General features: G+C 55.5%; 3 protein-coding genes across 4 annotated transcripts; 2 read left to right on the top strand and 1 right to left on the bottom strand.

Moving 5' to 3' along the window:
• Positions 1–42: 42 nt before the first annotated feature.
• On the top strand, positions 43–10,702 carry CMC4 (C-X9-C motif containing 4). Of its 2 annotated transcripts, none has more exons than XM_072334283.1 (3): positions 43–100; positions 4,601–4,668; positions 6,663–10,702. In XM_072334283.1, exons 2-3 carry the CDS (start codon positions 4,611–4,613, stop codon positions 6,827–6,829), a joined length of 225 nt encoding a protein of 74 aa, XP_072190384.1. In that variant the 5' UTR covers positions 43–100; positions 4,601–4,610; the 3' UTR covers positions 6,830–10,702. The 2 variants fall into 2 exon arrangements, with proteins under 2 accessions (XP_072190384.1, XP_072190383.1); XM_072334282.1 differs by lacking the exon at positions 43–100 and adding an exon at positions 3,566–3,705.
• Positions 2,826–3,664, top strand: MTCP1 (mature T cell proliferation 1). Its single transcript, XM_072334281.1, has 4 exons — positions 2,826–2,964; positions 3,066–3,236; positions 3,392–3,443; positions 3,525–3,664. The coding sequence occupies exons 1-3, from the start codon at positions 2,857–2,859 to the stop codon at positions 3,437–3,439; spliced, it is 327 nt and encodes a 108-aa protein (XP_072190382.1). The 5' UTR covers positions 2,826–2,856; the 3' UTR covers positions 3,440–3,443; positions 3,525–3,664.
• Positions 8,630–14,971, bottom strand: FUNDC2 (FUN14 domain containing 2). The gene is made up of 5 exons (XM_072334280.1): positions 14,876–14,971; positions 14,406–14,556; positions 13,078–13,153; positions 12,004–12,138; positions 8,630–11,362 (listed from the first exon to the last, which is right to left on the bottom strand). The coding sequence occupies exons 1-5, from the start codon at positions 14,934–14,936 to the stop codon at positions 11,285–11,287; spliced, it is 501 nt and encodes a 166-aa protein (XP_072190381.1). The 5' UTR covers positions 14,937–14,971; the 3' UTR covers positions 8,630–11,284.
• Between the last annotated feature and the right edge of the window lie 2,996 nt (positions 14,972–17,967).

Raw genomic sequence — 17,967 nt, 5'->3', positions numbered from 1 at the left:
CCCGCGAGCAGGAGGGGGGCGGCGGCGGGGTCCGGGGGGAGGGCGGGGAAGGCTTCGCCGGGCGCTCACGGCGCGGGCTGTCAGCGGCGCGGGGCTGCAGGTAGGTGGCGGCCGGGGGGCGGTTGCCACGGATACGCGCCGCGCCCCCCAACCTCCTCCCCGCTCCCATCGGCCTCACCGGGCCGCTCCCCGCCGTTCTGCCCCCGCCGCGCATCCCGGCCCCCATCGCGACTCCTTCGGATCCGGGCGAGCTGCGGGGCGGCCCCGGGAGCGGCCTCCGCGGTACGAGCTCGGAACGCGCCCACTGCCAGAGCGAACGCGGCGCCTCCGTCACGGGACGCTCCTCCCGCACTCGGGGCCGGCCCGGCGGTGCGCTGCGACCCGCGGCAGCTTTGGGCACGGCGGGATCCGGAGCCCCGACCGCACGGCCCGGCACCGGCAGCGTGCTGCGTGCTGCCCAGAGGAGCGGCGGGCGCTGTCGGAGCATGACGCTGCAGTCTGCGTGCTGCCGCTGGGTGCTTGTCGGTAGCGCGGGTTCCGAACGGAGCCCTGGAAGGATCGCGGTCGTGGCGCTTATTTGAGGTCTCGGCACGCTGACGTTTCCTCAGCCCTGCCTTGTTAAGGGCTCCGTGTTGCTCTCTGATAAAAACGGCGAGAAAAGAGGAGAAAATTGGAGATGCTTTTCCCTCCCTAAAGTCGCACTGTGAATGTCTCAGCACGTCTGTCCGCAGCTCCCCTTTCCTCGCTGTGTTTGGATCGGAGATATCCCCGTCCTGCTCCAAACCACGGGCAGTTCTGCTTGACCTTCACCCTGAGCCCACAGCTGTGGAGTTTGGGGGAAGTTTGGGGCTGATTAAAGGGGCAAAGACTGAAAAGAACACCCCAAACTGCTGCCCGTTCCGATCCGGGTCCTCTGTGTGAGCCCTCGCTCTGTCTGAGCCCCCATCACTGCCACCGTGTGTGTGCACAGTGGGCACAGTCACGCACACTGTGCTGTAATCCTGCCTGCAGCTCAGCAAGGTCCGTGTTGGGACAGGAGAGGTTACGTGCTGTAGGATGTAGCATGTTGTGTTTGCTTACTGAGTGCTGCTCTGCCACTGCTGAATCAGTGCTGAGCTGACGGTGTCTTCTCGCTCGGTGGAGATTCCAGCTTCAAACAGGCTATAAAAGCAAAGTTGTTTTGGGGGCATGACGGAGCTTTTGGCATTTTACCACGGAGTAGGAGAGTGTCCTGGCCAAATTCCAACCTGGGTAATTACATTCTGCTGACTGAAAATGAGCAGCAGCGATTGCTGCCTTTCACTGCCGGGCAAAGCAGGTAGCGCACATGGGCTTGGGTTGGTGAAGCAAAGTAGGGTAAAGCAGAATGACTCGGGCTTATAGAAACATGGCTGTAACCCTCAGAGCTCGTTCCTGAAGGCTTTGTGAGGCTCGTTTGGCTGCTGTTGCATTCCTGCCGACGCCAGCAGTCCGACTGCCAGGGCACTGCTTGGAATGGCTGTAAGGCATTGCAGGATGGCCTGCAGAGCAGCGGTGCTCTTTGTATGGCACCTCTGCACTCCCACACGTCAAGCAAGGAAACAAAACCAGAACAGGAGAAAAAGAAACATGAAAAGAATGTCCCAGCCCTCAATTGCTGTCACGGCGCGGTGGGGGCCGACCTGTGCTTGGTGTTTTGTTTTCAGAAAGGCTGAGTGACCCTCCGGTTCCAAAAGGTAGAGAAGCTCAGTGTGTGGCGTAGCAGGCAGCGTGGCAGCGTGTTTCCTGTTCTGTCTGTATAACAATATTTTTCTCTCCCTGACCTTCCCTGCTTTATTTTGTACCCAGATGTTCTTGCCTCTGTCTGAAACATGCCTTGTAACTTCACACGCTTGCAGAAGATCCCTGTGTTTCGCTGGGATAGGAACACTGCATCTGCTTCATAGCAGGAAGATGTTACGTGTATTGCAGCTTAATTCTGTTCTACTTTAAACCTAGATAAAGAATGAAGACTGTCCGTACCGTTTTGATTACCTCTTCTAGGGTTCAAAGAGAGAATCATTTTCCCAGCCCTCCACTTGCTAATGGCTCAGCTTGACCTAAGCCGTGCACAGACAAACTTGCTGCTAAGCCAAAACCCTTTTGGGAATAGCCACCTCCATGTCCCAAATTCCGTTCCTCCTGCTGCTGTCGTTGCCTCTTGGGAAGCACCTTAAGTCTGAACGACGTGAAGCGATGAGAGCTGCTCAGGAGAAGGCTGTGTGAGTGTGGACCACGCTGCTGTGCCGTAAGGGATGAGAGGAAGGAGCCCGCACCATGACAGCTCTGCGAGTTCCCGGTGTGAGAGTCCAGCACATGGAGTCTCACGCTCTGTCTCCAGATTGATCTCCGTTCTCGTTAAGCTGATTTCACCCGCTGTCACAAGTTTTGCTTTTGGGATTTAGAACGTCGTTACCCACAGAACTTCCCGCCTCCATCGCTTCTTTCTTTGTCTTTACTTGCCCCCCTCCCGCCACCCCCCCATCGTTTTACACGAAGACTGTTAATAGGACTGTTAGCGGAATAAGCAAAGCCAATATTCACAGGGTTTAACTGTGCACCGATAGCACCTTTTGGCCCAGAATGCCTTACAAACGCCGCTCAGCACACGCCTCCGACGGTACAAGCTGCCCAGAGACCTCCTTCCACCCGGCCACCACCTCAGTTTCCCAGAGCCACTTCTAGGGACGTTTCGGCGCGTAGCATCTCCCACCATAGGCCGGCTGCCCCCCGAGGTGCCTTTCAGGTCCCAGAGCTCACCCCGCCGATGTGCTGGGAGCGAAGGAGCCCCGCGTGTTGATGCCGCAGGCCCGACGGAGCACGGAGGAGTGACAGGGGATGGCTGAAGGAGGGCAGGCCGGCGCTCCCCCCGTGCGGCTGTGGGTGCGACGCGTAGGTGTGTACTGCGATGAGCACCGCAAAACGTGGCTCGTGGCTGCGGAAGAGGCAAGTGTCCTTTGGGCTTCGCCGGGATTGTAGCTTTGCTGTCTCAGGTGCCTCTCCTGCGTTGCCAGTAACTGCCTCCTCTCTTTGTTGCTTTCCACCAGGAGGAAGGTATGCTGAGGGCTCGGATCCAAAGAGTTCAGGTTCCCCTGGGTGAGGCGCTGCGACCCAGCCAGCTCCCCCCATCCCGGCTGCCTCACATGTGGCAGCTGTCCCAGGGTGAGCAGTACAGGGATAGTAACTCTCGCGTTTGGGAGATAGAGCACCATCTCATGGTAAGGATGGTGGCGACAATAGACCATAGTCATTCCTGTTTGTGAAGTCATTTGAGATCCTTGAGGGACGGCAGAGGACTGTTATTGTATTGAAGTCCAGTAGCTCTCAGCCACAGTAACTGCAGCCGTATTGAACTTTTCCTTGTCGCTTACAGCTCGGTGGTGTTGAAGAACTGCTGCTTAAACTCGTGCCTGGTGATTAATCTGGTACGTGCAGACATTACCCCTGCTTTGTACTGTGCTCTGTTTATTCCCCGTCATTCTTTAATACGAGTTTTTGTCTTTCAGGAGCAGTGGCTCTAGGAAGATGTCCTTGTATGTTTTGTACAATAAATGATTCTCTCTCCACTGAAATGCGGCCACCCCCGAGGTGGAAGCAGTTAAACAACACACAGCAACATCACATGAGCTTAGGACAGGCAGTGAAGAGGAGTATCGTGCCCAATTGAAACGTCAGGGGGAGTTCTAGGTAGGCAGAATGTAATTGCCCTGAGTGGAGCTTGGCCAGGATGCTGGAAATAGGCAGCAGAAGTGCCGTGGGGCAGGGGATGGGCAGGAGGCTGACAGCAGCCCCGACTCCGGGCAGGGCTGAGCTGTGGCACCGCAGGAACTGAAGTCCTCTGCCGTGTACAGCCACGGCCGTACTGTCCTTCCGAGCTCTCTCACCCCCTCGCTGCTCCCCCAGCTTTTTGCTTACCTGTTGGTTTCTCAGATCCCGGTGACGGGTGGGTACTGTCCAACTGGTCGCCTGCCGTCTGCTTTCTGGGGATCTGATAATGGCAGAGCTGTTTCTTATGGGGGAATCCCAAGAGGATTTCTCCTGCGACAAAGATGATGCCCCCTTGTTGTATTTCCGGGACGAACACAGCGATGCTGTTCTGCTGTTTGTCCCCAGTTCCTCCTCCAGGTGCAGTTTCATGGCTGTGCCAAACCCAGGGATGCACAGAGCTCACAGAGGGGGCTCACCTATTAGCAAAAGGTTTAAAGGCATAGGACTGTTAACAGAGAGCCGTGTTCATGTGAGTTGTTGTTGGAATCCTTCTGCTTCCAAGTGGAAAAGGTCAGAGGAAAAGGGAAGGGCCTTCAGGTGTAGCTCTGTAGATCTTCCCTGTGCTCATGGCCTGAGCTGATGGCCAGGCCCAGGGGTCTGTTGGGGGGCAGCTGGTGGGTTGCTCCCCAGAGGAGGAGTGCTGTGAGCATGTGGTGTGTTCAGCGGGAGGGGGGGATCCCGTCTGTTGGCAGCAGGTGCATCTTGGCCACCTGCAGCAGGGAGGGAGGCCAGGAGCTCTTTGCTCAAAGGTGCTGTTTTGCCTCCTGCCTCCCCCAAACCTTGTTTCTACAGTAACATTTTCCTTCATTTTTAGTTCTCTGAACATGTCCCAGAAGGATCCCTGCCAGAAACAAGCCTGTGAAATACAGAAATGCTTGCAAGGTACTGAGAGCCATTTTTTTGTCTTTTTGGTGTCTTGAGTTTTGGTAGCACTGAGTTCTTTTTCACGTCTCCCTGTTCTCCTTTCACCTGTGGGGAGGAAGCAAACAAGCACACGAGTGTGACCTGACCTCAAAGGCAGCAAAATTGCAGCGATGGGGTCTGAAGAGAATTCCTTTGTGCTCGGTTGTAAGGAGTGAGACACCGTGAGCACAAAACAGAGCTTTTCTCAACAGCTCTTCCAAGCCGAGCATTCCGTGTGCTGTAGCAGGAGGCTGTGTGTAGTCTCGGGACTGAGCTGTAGGTGGGGAGAGCCAGACGCTGTGCGAGCTGTGTTGGAGTGGGAGGTGGGGCTGTGGGTGGGTGCAGTGAGGACACACACAGCTTGGAGCTGCAGGCAGAGAGAGGGCTGCAGGAGCAGCCAGGTGTGCGCCTGGCCTGGGGGCAGCAGGTGAGCTGAGGAGCCTCTTGGAGGCCTTCACAGCTGTTCTGTGTTAATTGAGCAAAATAGTCGTTGGGAAAAGGGAGGTTATGTGACAACGTTGTTCTGTTGGCTGAGCTGGGGAAGGCAGGAGGGTTACTTGCAGAATAAAATATCCTTGGAAAAAATGTAGTTGCTTCCAATGGGATGAATAAGAGAAACCTTTCCTGTGTATGCATGCAGCTCAGCATTGGGAAGTGTTTCCTGACTCACCCAGCAGAGCTCTGTGTGTGTGAGGAGCTTTGCTGGAGGGCGGCTGGCTGTGAGCCCAGGGCTGAGGGTAACAGCGGTGCTCGCAGCAGCTGGGCACGTTAGTTAACATGGAGCAGAGGGGCAGCTTTGCTGCCTGCAGCAAGCGTTGTGGTTGTAACCGGTGTGGTAACAGCCTCCGATGGCTGGGGAGAAGCCTGGAGTAAGCAGCACACGTGGATGGTGTGGAGGATGAGGGCAGGAGCAGGGAAGTGCAGCTTCTAAAGGCCTTTTTGCAGAGGGTCACTGTTTCAAAAGATGTTGCCTGTTTCCTCTGTGAGACCAAATGCTCACTGTAAACCATCAGCCTCATCTGTGTTTTGCCATCCATGATTGCCTTTCTGCAGTGATCCCTGATGGGTAGCAGGGCATAGCTATAGAAACAGAGCCGCACAGGAATGGTTAGGAGAACCTTTTGGAGCACGTGTGGTAGGAACATGAGGGCAGGGAGGTGTTAGCTCTCCTTCCAAGGCCCCACTGTGCCTTCTGGGCTGCCAGCTTCCTCCTGAACCCCCAGAGCAGCTGGGCCTTTGGGCAGCAGGTGGAGCTGAAGGTGTCCTTCCCAAGCACCAGCTGTCAGCCCCGCTTTCCCAGGGCTGGGCAGAAGCCTTGGTGGGGCTGAACCCCTGCTGTCACCTGTCAGTCATGATGGGGTGGGTAGTGTCATCCCCAGGACAGGGCTGGCAGCCCACCCTGTCTCATAGTGCCCAAGAGGATGCTCCTGGGAAGGAGGGGAGAGGTTGACGGCACCGAGATGTGGCAAAGGGCTTCTCTGAGCTGGAGGTGGGAGCTCAGTGCAGAAGGGCTCCTGTTGCTGCTTTGGCTGCTGGCAGAGGGATGGCTTCCTGTGAGCACTGCTATGCAGAGCTGCATCCTGCCCACAGCGGGCTGTTGTGGGAGGGCTGCAGCCACACGGCCCACCCCTTCCTCTCCCAGCCCTGCAGGGACAGTGGGCTAATCCAGCTGAAAAGCACTTAGGCTAAAAAAGTAGGGAGCAAAGGGGCAATGGGTGGGAAAACCTCATTCCTGCTGTAGTGATGCAATAGATACGCATCTAGGGAACTGAATGTGCCCCCATCCGTAGCAGCAAGGCTGACAGCATCCAACCCAGATGGCACAGAAGGGAGACTGTAGAGCAGGGGATGCTGTGGAGTGCCAGTAAGCAGAGCAGGGCACCACCCAGCATCATCACAGGGCCAGACACATCCCCTCGGGGAACAAAACCGGCTCTCCTGCCTACACTTGGTGTCTCCTTCTTATTTTCCAGCGAACAACTACATGGAGTCCAAGTGTGAAGCTGTGCTTCGAGAGATGAGGAGGTGCTGCGCCCGGTACCCCGAGGGCAGATCCATCTGTTGTTCAGGTTTTGAGAAGGAAGAGAGGGAAAAACGTAAAGCTACTTCAGAAGGAATTCCCCCACCACCACCTCAGTAATACAAAGCAGCTCCAGCAGGTGCCAGAGCATGGACTCACCTGCCGAGCTCAGGTGTGTTTTTGAGCCTCCTCTGAACTTTCTGGAAAGCCAGAGGGCTCCTAGAACACACCGCCCCGCGCACCAAAAAGCGTAACGCAGTACCAAGAGATGGCCTGGTTAACTGACTTTTATTTTCTGTACCAAAACATCACCTACGTTGTCCTCGCATCGCATCCGTGTCTGTGGAAAAACCAATCTGATGTGTTTAGAATGCTTACCTTTAACCCATCCCTGCTCTCACAACGGAGGGCTGGAACCAAGTTACTGTGGCTTCTGGAGGGGGAGGTACAGGAAACGTGCTCTTAAGAGCGAGTTTAAGCGTGACACCTGAAAACAAAGTCCATTTTGACACAGCAAAAGGCACTGCTGCCGTCAGGTGGCGGTTCCAGGCTTACATTCACCCGTCCAGTGGTTCAAGCTCAAGAATGGGAATGGGGTCTGGGTTTGTCCCCAGGTCTTGCATAGCTCACGGTGACCGCAAGTCACTCTGCCTAAGTGCCTCACTTTCCCACTGGACAGGAGTTTAGGTGACTTTCTATTTGAATTGCCTACACGCTGCTATTTGCATGACAATGGAGACGTTACAGGAACATTATTTCAGGGATTGCTACAGGAATAGGATCTTTTTTTTTTTTTAATTAAAAAACAAAAACAGAACAAAAAGCAAAAGCAATATTCGTTTGGAAATCCTGACTGTTGCTCTGAAGTTTATAAATCTCTGTCTAATTGAAGACCTTGAAGCAATATGTTACCAACCCAGCACGTCTCCTTGTGCTGGGACCCAGAGGCCTATCGCAAAGCCCTGGGCTAGATCCAAGAACCGATTTAGGTGCCGCTTCTGAGCGCTCAGTTGTAGGCACCCTCTGTCAGTACAGCACTTCAGACTCACACACAACCCAAGCCGTGTCTGGACCCCAGGGAGAGATGGATCTGCAGATACTCTCACCCGTGCAGCAGAATTTCCTGTGACCTGTAGAAGAGCTCAGTAGTCAGGTTCCTGCACCACCCTTCAGAGCTGCCTCTGTCTCTCCGTCCACTGTAGCAGGAGTCCAGGCACCTCCGTGGGTGCCAAGTCCATTGCAGGACTGGGCACCAAAACACCAGACTTAGAACCCACTAGGCTCCTAACTCTGTCATTAGATCTAGCCGTAAAAGGACTTTTGTGCTGTGATAATTAACTACAAAATACAGCTTCTATGAACAGACCACTGTAGTCTAGGCACAATAGTTGAGTGCATTGAAGCCTAGAACGGCAAACCATCTGTACTCACTGCTCTGAGATACCATAACAAGAAATAAATGACTGGAACAAACCTCTGTCTGAGCGTGGCTGTTTACTGAGATGCACAGCTCAGCTGTAAGCCAGGCCGCTTGGCTACGTGTGAGATCATCAGGTTGAAATAGAAGCTGCTGGGTATTTTTATAATGGGGATTCAGAGATAGCCCTGCCCTCCCACCCCACTAAAAACGACCACAGTGACAAAATGGGGGGGATGGGGCAGGCGGTGATGCTTGGAAAGCAATGACAACAAGCAGCAGTGGCTCATTTTCCCCTCCCCTGCCCTATCCAAAGGGGAACGGGGGAAGAAAATCACTACTGCACATCAAACAGAGCTGTTCAGGCTTCTGCTGCACCTACTTAAAGGAAACCTTTGTCGTCTCCGTGCCCAGTTCTGCTCAGGTGGAACAAACTGGGTCAGCCGTGAGGGTGAGATGAAGGCACGGCGCGTCCCCAGGACTCAGCAGATCTCACACAGCAATTAAAGCAAAACCGTTTAATAAAATATCACTTCAACAAGCATCCACATACAATATATAAAAAGACTTCAAAAAGCCTGGTTGTGTTTGAAACCTTCCTGTACCGGCACGGATGCCAGTAGTGGCTGATACAAGAACAAAAGGGATGCGTGTGTCGGAGGTGTGTGTGTGTGTGTGAGGGGACACCTCATCGTGGCACCCACAGTGACAGAAATGCATCCCTAGAGGCCGATGGGCACCAGAACTCCCAGCGTGGGCACACAGCATCCACCACCACCAGCCGTGAGCCTCACGCTGGCGCAGCAGAAAGATGTGCCAGCTCCCAGCTGCTCCCTGCCCACCTTCACAGCCAACTCAAGTGGCCTTAACTCCTCTCTTCCCCTTGCAGCAGTTACTGAGAGGTTCTGGCTCCCTCTCTGCAGCAGCACACGAGGACCCCACAGAGCAGAATGCAACACCTCCCACCCTGGGCAGACAGGGCCTGACTGGAGGCTGGAGGGCAGCCCTAAAGCCTGTCAATGATCTACCTTCTTTTTGCCCCTTTGTGAAGAACGGTGCATACCAGCTGGGTTACTCAACACAGCAGGCAGAGGGGAAGCAACACTTGTACAGGAGCAAGAGATACCCTGCAATACAAATGTATTCATTCACACGTTCAGCTATGCAGGTTTCCCACAAAAACCTGCTTTTTATTAATTTAATCACTCCACTCCCAAGCACGAATTCATGGAGGACCTATTTGCTGCACCACATCACTCCTGCAGCCCCTCGTGCCTATCCTAAATGTCATCATTACAAGGATGTGAGCCCAGCTGCTCCTCCCTTCTCCCTAGGAGCAACGATACCAACTTCTGCTTCTTGACTGCCTGCAGTGTGAGAAAAGCACCGACTGGATGGAAGTGTTGCTACAACGACACCTCAATGAGAGGCGAAACAAAAGGGCTGTCAGTGCTCACCCCAAAACCTCTGCAGGCTCAACCCACAGTTCCAGCCCCCTCAGCAGCTCTGTGGGGACAAGTCCCCCTTCTACCCGCCACGTATGTTCAGAATGGAATCACACAGCACTAGAGATGGGCCGCAGCCACCAGGAGCACATCCTGGTCACTCACACACATCGCTGCCCTCCAGGCTTGTTCCCTGTGAAGGAGGTGCTGACCCACATAAGAAACACCCTGGGGAAGAACACCTATTTGTACCTGCTGAAGGACACCACACTGAGCTCATTCAAGTCCAAGTGCTAACACCAACCCAGCACGGCCATTGCAGAACACCTCCAAGACCCCTATATTTCCTTTTTCTCCTGGGTTAGAGTGCTGCTCTGCACACAAGTGCCCTGGCACAGAGCTCCCAAGAGCAGCTGAGCCCTGCACCACGCTACAGCTGTCAGAAATACACAAGGAAATCAAGCAAGCAGCTTCTTTTTGGGGGGAGGCGAGGGGGGGAACAGTAAATTCAAAGAAAGAAGGGCAAAGAGCATGGAAGCTGCCTGCTCCCACAGAGAAGGCGTACCTGGTTTTCCCAGTTTTTATCCTTCAGGCCTGCTTCTTGTAAGCAGAAAGTTCAGAGACGGTGCTCAAAGCAGTTCTAACCGGATTTCACATCCTCCCCCTTCCATTCCAATGCAACTGGCACAAAGGATCCTGGACCAGTACAATGTACCCTAAACAGGGATGCAATTCCTACCTGCGATCCCATCCCACGGAGTTACAGCTTTAAGAGCATCAACTTCAAAGCAGCCAGAGGTCACGGCAGACCTAGAAACACTGACCTGAGCCCCAGCGTGGCTTACAGTAAGTGGCACAGCAGAAACACACACTGCCTGTGCCAGCCAGCCTGCCACAGGCTGGGAGCACCCTGGAACCAGCCCACCACAAGGAGAGAACACCTCAGCACACCTCAGAAGTTGGCAGCTGGTGACTGAGTGAGGTTCTGTGAGGGAGCTGGGAGCCTTTCAGAACACAACAGGGAGAGGGCCCTGAGTGACACACACTGTGCTCAGTTTCCATCAGCTGCACCAGAGCTACACTTCCAGTAAGGGCTAAAAATAACAGCAGAGGGAAAGCCAAACAGCCACCTACGTGCAGTGCAGCGGCAGGGGCAGGCAGAGAACCCCTGCCACACACAAAGCATGAACATGCTCCTCACCCACCTGCCTTGGGCATGGCCCACGCTGTCCCCCAGCACCTCTGCAGCTACACCAGGACAGCCAAGCACATCTGCACTTCACACACCAGCTCTGCACAGATGGAAGCTCAGGCTTTCCAGCGACCAGGGCAGAGAAAGTGCAAGATAAATAGCAGTGAAGAGCTGACAGCTGTTGTACACGTATACTGGCAGACAAGCGTACATGTCCCAGGCACTGGGAAAGAAGCACGTTGTAGAGATTTCTCTGCCACTACATGTTTATGAGGCTGCAACTCATCCAGCAGCTTGGGACTGGGGGGGGAAAGGAATCACTATGATACACTGAAGTCAAACGCTTTCGGGCCAATACAGCACCCAAACAGTCCAGACAGGAAATCAAAAGCAGTGTTGGAAGAAATAAGAGCTGGAACCTGTGAGCATAGGGCTGAACTATCACTGACTTCTACATGAGAGGGAACAGGAAGGAGAAGAGGACAGGGGAGGCTGGGCATGATGAAAGTCGACTGTAGTTCCTAGGAAGCCATTCCAAGCAGAAATCCTCCGGCAAACCCTCCAGTCAGGATAACATTCTTCTTCAGAAATATGATCACCTAAGCATGGGAGAGAAGAGCCAAGAGCGTAGCCCAACAGCAGCAGCCTCTCACCCACCCTCCCCATACTAAGGTATCCCAGGCTGTTCTCTGAGGCGGGTAATGCTTGGAGAGTGGGCACTGCTCAGCCCCAGCAAAGTACCCCCCCAAGCTCCCTACTGTACACTGTGACACAACCCCAGCACAGCTGTCACACAGCCAGAGCCCACATACACCCCCTATCAGACACAAGAGGCTCTGCCACAGGCAGCACACTGTGACAGTGGCAGAAGGGGCTGCTGACAGCACGCATGTGCTGCACCATGATACTGTAGAACCCAGTGCAACCAGGCCGCTCTGCTGCCAGATCTGCTTAGCTTTCCCTCCCAGACAGACAGAGCAGAAGCTCCCTTGAGCCTCCCTCACCACCCTCCTGCAGTCCCAGCACATTTTCTTCTAACCCCAAGGAATTTGCCACAACACGATGAGCTGGCATCACGCCGAGATGCCTCAAATACTGTCTGCCATCTCACTAGTTTTGTCTTTACACAAGCACACCCCCTTTGCATGTGCATGACAGAAGAACCCAGGAGTCCATCCCGTTTCCCGCTCTCCCTCCAGCAGGAAACCTGCCTGCACACACACTAGAAGAGTTGTCTCACCTCATCCACTTTGCTTTTCACTTCTGGAGACATTTTGTTACTGCTGCTGTGAAATTTCAGCTGCTGCTTGGCTTTGTTCACGTCACGTTCCACGAGCTTCCAGTCAACTTTGATGTATCCTGTATGGTTTGCAATCTAGAATTTCAAGGCGTTGAATGAAAGCCTGGAGTGAAGCTCTGTCTGAACAGAACCCCCCCCCACCTGCCCAACCACCCCTTCCCACACCCTGGACCAGGAGGTCAAGAGAGGATGAGCACACAAGCTTAAACAGCAGTCAAAGCACCACCTCTCTGATATATTAACTGACCTGCAACATCTGCCTCCCTCAGTAATCCTCTAAAAGAAGGGCACACTGCAGCTTAGCCCATTTCAGCCCCTCCTTTATCACAAAGCTGGCACTCCCTCCCCCTCACAACTGTCACATCCACTGCTGGGATGCCCTGCAGCTCTCCTGCTGCTGCGGGTGGACTATTAATATTAGAGTGCTGCTATTAATAGCCAGTCCCTCCCTAAGTATTTTATCTGGTCAGGATGATTCAAAGGTGAAGCTCTCCGGGCTCAGAGCAAGCTTTGGGCTTTCAGCAGAACAAGCAGAACAGGAAGAGCGAGATAGAGCACCTCCGGAGCAAACAACCAAAGAGTGCTGAGTGAGCCTCCTGTGGGAGATCCAAGCTGCATTTCAGGATATCCGAGAGGTTCCCTTCAGTTCCAGAGTTCTTAGAAACCAGAAGGATAGAGAGGGAGTTTGTACTCTTCCTCAGCACATTACAAAGTGTCTCATCTGTTTTAGCCTTATTCCTCAGGTAGCAGATCACAGACACGAGCAAATGTTCTAATTAACTTCATAAGCAGCATCTGAGCACAGCTCCAGTTCTAACATGCTGTGGTTAATGTACCTGTGGGGATAGGACTGCTGTGTGTGCCGAGGAACAAGTGCCCACAGCTTCCCAAGCTGTGCAGAGCTGCTGGCAGAGTATGGAATGGATCCCATATGTCCCAACAAACAGCCATCACAGACACCCCTTCCCCTCCACCAGCACATTCCAGGAGGCCTGACCCACCCTTCATACCCACCTGAAGCAGGAAAAAGCCACCTCCCACCGCCGTTGCTGCCAGCTTTCCAACCTTCTGGAAGATGAACCCAGTGCACCTGCAAACAAACCAGGATCCAGTGAGGAGACCAGGACACCACTCACATCCCTCAGCATACATCCCACAGACAGTTCTGCCTTTGGTGCTAATTGCTCAGGGCTCAGAGACAGCCCGACTAACAGCACAAGCAAGCCACGTGCGAGCAGGGAAAAAGAGAAAGAATTTATGCCCAGCCAAGTGGAATGCTTTACAACCTTTTACTTCTCACTATGGCATTTCAGGCTTTCAGTTTTGATTCTTCTCTCTTCAGCACCAGCGCTCTCCCAAAAGCTAACTGCAAACACGCGATTTAACCCAAATCAATGCATGATTTTGGTAGGGTAATTATTGGTTTTTTGAGTAGCAACATTTGTAAAGGAATTTCTTCACAGTAAGGGTGACCGAGCATTGGAACAGGCTGCCCTGGGAGGTTGTGAATTCTCCTCTGGAGATATTCAAGCTCCACCTGGATGCCTACCTGTGCAGCCTGCTGTAGGGGCCTGCTTTGTAGGGAGGTTGGATTCGATGATCTCCAGAGCTCCCTTTCAGCCCCTATGATTCTGTGGTTCTGTGATGATCTCCAAAAGGAGACCTGGCAGCACAGCTGCTGCTGCTCCACACAAGAGCACACGAAGCAGATCACAAGGCTACAGCTTCTTGGTTGCCCAAACAACTTTTACTTTCCATTTCTCAAGTGAGAAACTGCCGATGCAACGGTTTGGAGGTATACACTGGTCTCAAACATGGTTTTACACTTTCAGCATTGCTGCAGCCACCAGAGCCCCAGCAGCAGCATCCCATTGCTCAGACACACAGAGCTGAGCATACTGTGCCACCCAAAGCAGCCTTTGCTTTGACCACAGTTTCCCCATCAACAATGCAAAACAACACAGCAACCTGCTCTTACCCATTTCTGAACAGAAACACTTGGTGAAGTTACCTGAGAAGCTGTTCGCTTGGATTTATTTCTTCTATGAAAAGATGATCCATCGTATACTTTTAAACAGCTGCCTCTGTGTCACATAAAGGCTGGGCAGCAAGATGCTGTGAGCAGAGCCACACACTCCACTCAGAGCGTCCTGCAGGCAGGCAGTGTGCCCACAGCACAATGTGCAAGGCACGGACAGCTGCTCCAGGTGAGGCTTCGGTGCAGCCCCCAGCACACACACACACACACACACACACACACACACACACACACAGCCCTCAGGGAGAACGCCACCCTGCCCTAAGATCGAGGGCTGCCTTTGCCACCCCGAACGGCCACTCACCATCCCGTCACCCCTCCGATCACCAGCTGCGTGGCCACGTTGTACTTCTCGGCGCTCGACCCGGAGCTGGGGGCGAACACCTTCTTCCACCAGGGCCGGCTCTTGGTGTATTCGGCCAGGTCCAGCACGTTGAAAGCGTCCTCCTTCCTTCCTGTGGGCGGGCACGGAGCTCAACGGCGGAGCGGCCGACCCGATCCTGCCTCCCAGGGCTCGCCCCCCACCCCGGCGTCACCCCGCCGCTCCCGCGCTGCGGACCCCCGAGGGAGGGCGGCGGGCTCCGGGCCCGGCTCCACAGCGCGCACAGGAGCAGGCCGCACCGCCCGCCCGAGGCGTTGCTAATGGCAGTGGCGCCGCATAGGCAGCACGGCCCACAAGGAGAGTCGAACCGGACCGCCGAGCCCGCCCAGCCGTCGGGATACGGGGCCGGGAGGAGCAGCCCCGGCGGGACGAAGCCCAACACCGCCGCCCACCTCCGCCCGACGCAGCCATGGCACCGATCCGCTCCGCCGCCGGGCCGGCCTCACTGCGCATGCGTACGGCCGCGCCCCTTACGATCACGCCGTGATGTAGCCACGCCCATCGCGTGACCACGCCCATTTCGCGACCACGCCCACACGGTTGTTCCGCCTCCACGAGGCCCCGCCCACCCGCAGGTCCCGGCCTCTGCGGCCCCGCGTGGCTGGGGGACACGTGGCCGTGGCGTGGACAGGGCAGCGTGGGGCTCACAGCTGGGGGGCACGGCGAGCAGCGGCTTTCCATAGGGCACAACGGGCCTGGCTGAGCTCTGAGCACGCAGTGCCGAGGGCTGGGGGTGGGTGGGTGGAAGGGATGGTAGCCCCATGCCCCTGGTGACCACGCTCTCATGAACACATAGAGAAGGAGACGGCGATGTGGGAAGCTTTATTCGCTCTCTTGCAAACACAGAGCTCCTGTGTGTGCTCCTCGGGGTGCCAAAGCCCCGCAGAGCTGCTCAGCATCCCCCCCGTGCTCACAGCAGCTCCATCCATCCCACGTCCAAGTGCAGCTCCTGTGCTTGCAGCATGGTGGTGGCCCTTTGGTGACCCAGTAATCAGATGTAGCTGTTAGTGAGACTGTCGGACAGATCCTACACCGACTACTGAGCGGCCAAGGGCACCAGGTCTCCGCTGGGGCTCCATCCTCCAGGCAGGGCAGTGGTGAGCAGAGGGATGGCAGTAGCAATGGGACGGCTGGCTGTGGCAATGGGACGGCTGGCTGCCCTCTAGCAGCATTGTATCTTGGAGATCCCACACCAACACTGGTGTCAGGCAGGGCCAGGCTCCCCTGCATGTCTGCCCTGTGTCCCCCAGGGCCACACAGGACTGTCTTCATGCCTGGTGCCAGCTGTGTCACCCCTGAACGTCTCCAAAGCCCCCACTGCCCCCAGCATTGGTGACATGGCCCCATCCTTCCCCACACATAGCCCAGAATGGGCGCTCAGCTTCCTCCCATGATGGGGAAGGAGCTGCACTGCTGGCACTGGGGGTCCCTGTGCTCCAGCTCAGGATGGAGGATGACAGTGGCACCTGGGCACCCTGCAGCCTTCAAGGCTCCCTGCAAGGCACCAGCCTCACTCAGCCCAAGGAGTGCAAGCCCAAAAGCCATTCCCTGTCTCAAATGCTTCCTGTCCCTCCCAGCACCACCGCTGCCTCCCAGCCCACATGGCTGGGTGACACAATGCTCAGAATGACCTGCATCGGGCAATAAGCATCCAACAAAACCACCTTCCCCCAGCAAGCCCCCTCTTGCAGAGCCCCTCCAAAATGCTGGTACCCCCCCCCCGGGTGCCCCACCATACCTGGCCATCTCCACCAGACACCGAGGTCCCCTGCCGAAAGCACGTGTCCCTGGGCGCACTGGGCCACAGAAGGCTGCAGGCTGCTACCGTGGTGGCTGAGGGGGACATCCACGTGCCGCCACCCTCATGGCCACCGTTCACTGCTGAGGCTGCAACGGAGAGACAGCTTTTAGTACGGCGAGGAGCGACGGCTGAATTCCCCTTCCCCTGGCTGGGACGTCCGCGGTGGTGTCACACAGCCTCGTTGGGACAGCCCCGGCACCGCGGCCGTTTGGGGGCACGCTGCAGTGCTCAGAGAGGAAATTTGCAGCCCAGCCCCCGTCAGAGCAAGAGCACGGGGATTTTCAGCGGGGTTTCTCTCTCTGCCCCTGCCTCTCGTTCTCTCTTCTCGTTTTCTGGAAATGAAACAAACTCGGGCTCCGGCTTTTCGTGTCGCTTTGGTGGGGGTGACGGCCCTTCTCCTTGGCTCCCCGTGTGGCTGCAGTGGGGATTTTTGGCTCCGGATGGCTCCATCTCACACGGCTGCTCCCTCTCCTGCCGACCCCACGGGATGGGATTGGGCACCGGGGACCCTCGTGGTGCTGGGTGCTGCATCCCAGCAATGGGCAGCAGCTTCGGGCTCAGCGGGAGCTCTCTGTGCATCCGTTTCTTCTCTGCAATGATTGAGAGAGGATTTTTCTGGGACACTTCTGAACCAGCCATCCCCGCGGAGTGACGCTCAATTGCTGTTGTTAAATTTAGCCCTGTCTGTGGCTTGCCAGGAGCTGAGTCGGTGCAGGGATGCCTGAGCTGAGAGCTGGGGAACAGGGAGGAAGGGCATTGCCGGGCTCTGAATGCAGCCGTTGTGGGGTGGAGGGGATGTGTGGCTGAATCCAACCACCTCTGGAGGTCTGGGGGTTACTTCAGCCTCCCATTTTGGCCTCTGAGATGATGAGCTGGGCACCAAAACCTGCACAGCTCAGTGAATGTAAACCCACCTTCAGGCTGACCCAGCAACAGCATCTTGCAAAGCAATTGCTCTGAGCTTTATTTAATCAACCTGGGTAATTAGGTGACTTAGGAAGGACTGCGTGCCTGGAGGCTGCTCCGCTTCTCCCAGAACTGATCTCTTTTAGCAGCATCCCTGCAAAGGCAGCAGCTGTGGGAGCATCCTCTGGCTGTGGGTCCCCCTAAATGCACGTCCCCCCTCAAATGCACGTTCCCTATAAATGCTCATCTCTGCTTAAACACACATCCTGCTCCAGCTCCATAGGTGCCTTTTGGGAGCACAGCCATCATGCTCCACCATCTGAGCCATCCAGAGCTGCTTCCCACATGGGAAATGGGAGAGGAGAGCTGCCCTGCTGCCCCACTTACTGCTGGGAGAGGAGGGGGTGGAGGGGACCCACTTGGGACTTGTTCCACGTCAGCATTTCTGCTCTGGGGCTGTGCTGAGGGAGCTCAGAGCTGGGTACGTGGGTTCCCACAGCTGTGGGTGGGATGCTCAGCGTGTGGGGCTGCATCCCTTTTTTGGGGGCTGGGGCAGCAAGTGCACCAGGAGGGCCAGGTGTTTCCCCCATAACCCAGAGCTTTGGTGCTAAAGGAAGGACTTCTGCCCGCAAGGACAGATAAGGTCGGAATCCTCCACAGCATCCTCTGCTCTGGCTAAGGGATGGGGATCTGCTGTGGTGTGCAGCACCGTGAGTCAGCATGGCACGGCTCCAGGCAGGCATGACCACTGCCTTGGTTACGTGCCAGCCAGCAGCG

This window comes from Excalfactoria chinensis, chromosome 4 (assembly GCF_039878825.1).
Source record: "Excalfactoria chinensis isolate bCotChi1 chromosome 4, bCotChi1.hap2, whole genome shotgun sequence".
Taxonomy (NCBI): domain Eukaryota; kingdom Metazoa; phylum Chordata; class Aves; order Galliformes; family Phasianidae; genus Excalfactoria; species Excalfactoria chinensis.
Note: the sequence above shows the minus strand (reverse complement) of the source record. Positions and strands in the feature narration are given on the sequence as shown.

Bases quoted from the DNA above. Each gene is read 5' to 3' on its own strand.
- MTCP1 (XM_072334281.1), top strand. From the start codon at position 2,857: ATGGCTGAAGGAGGGCAGGCCGGCGCTCCCCCCGTGCGGCTGTGGGTG. The intron at 2,965-3,065 runs GCAAGTGTCCTT...GCTTTCCACCAG, and splicing joins GGCTCGTGGCTGCGGAAGAG to GAGGAAGGTATGCTGAGGGC. The intron at 3,237-3,391 runs GTAAGGATGGTG...TGTCGCTTACAG, and splicing joins AGATAGAGCACCATCTCATG to CTCGGTGGTGTTGAAGAACT.
- CMC4 (XM_072334283.1), top strand. From the start codon at position 4,611: ATGTCCCAGAAGGATCCCTGCCAGAAACAAGCCTGTGAAATACAGAAA. The intron at 4,669-6,662 runs GTACTGAGAGCC...CTTATTTTCCAG, and splicing joins AATACAGAAATGCTTGCAAG to CGAACAACTACATGGAGTCC.
- FUNDC2 (XM_072334280.1), bottom strand. From the start codon at position 14,936: ATGCGCAGTGAGGCCGGCCCGGCGGCGGAGCGGATCGGTGCCATGGCT. The intron at 14,557-14,875 runs GTGGGCGGCGGT...GCCCGCCCACAG, and splicing joins CATGGCTGCGTCGGGCGGAG to GAAGGAAGGAGGACGCTTTC. The intron at 13,154-14,405 runs GTGAGTGGCCGT...GTTTGTTTGCAG, and splicing joins ATCGGAGGGGTGACGGGATG to GTGCACTGGGTTCATCTTCC.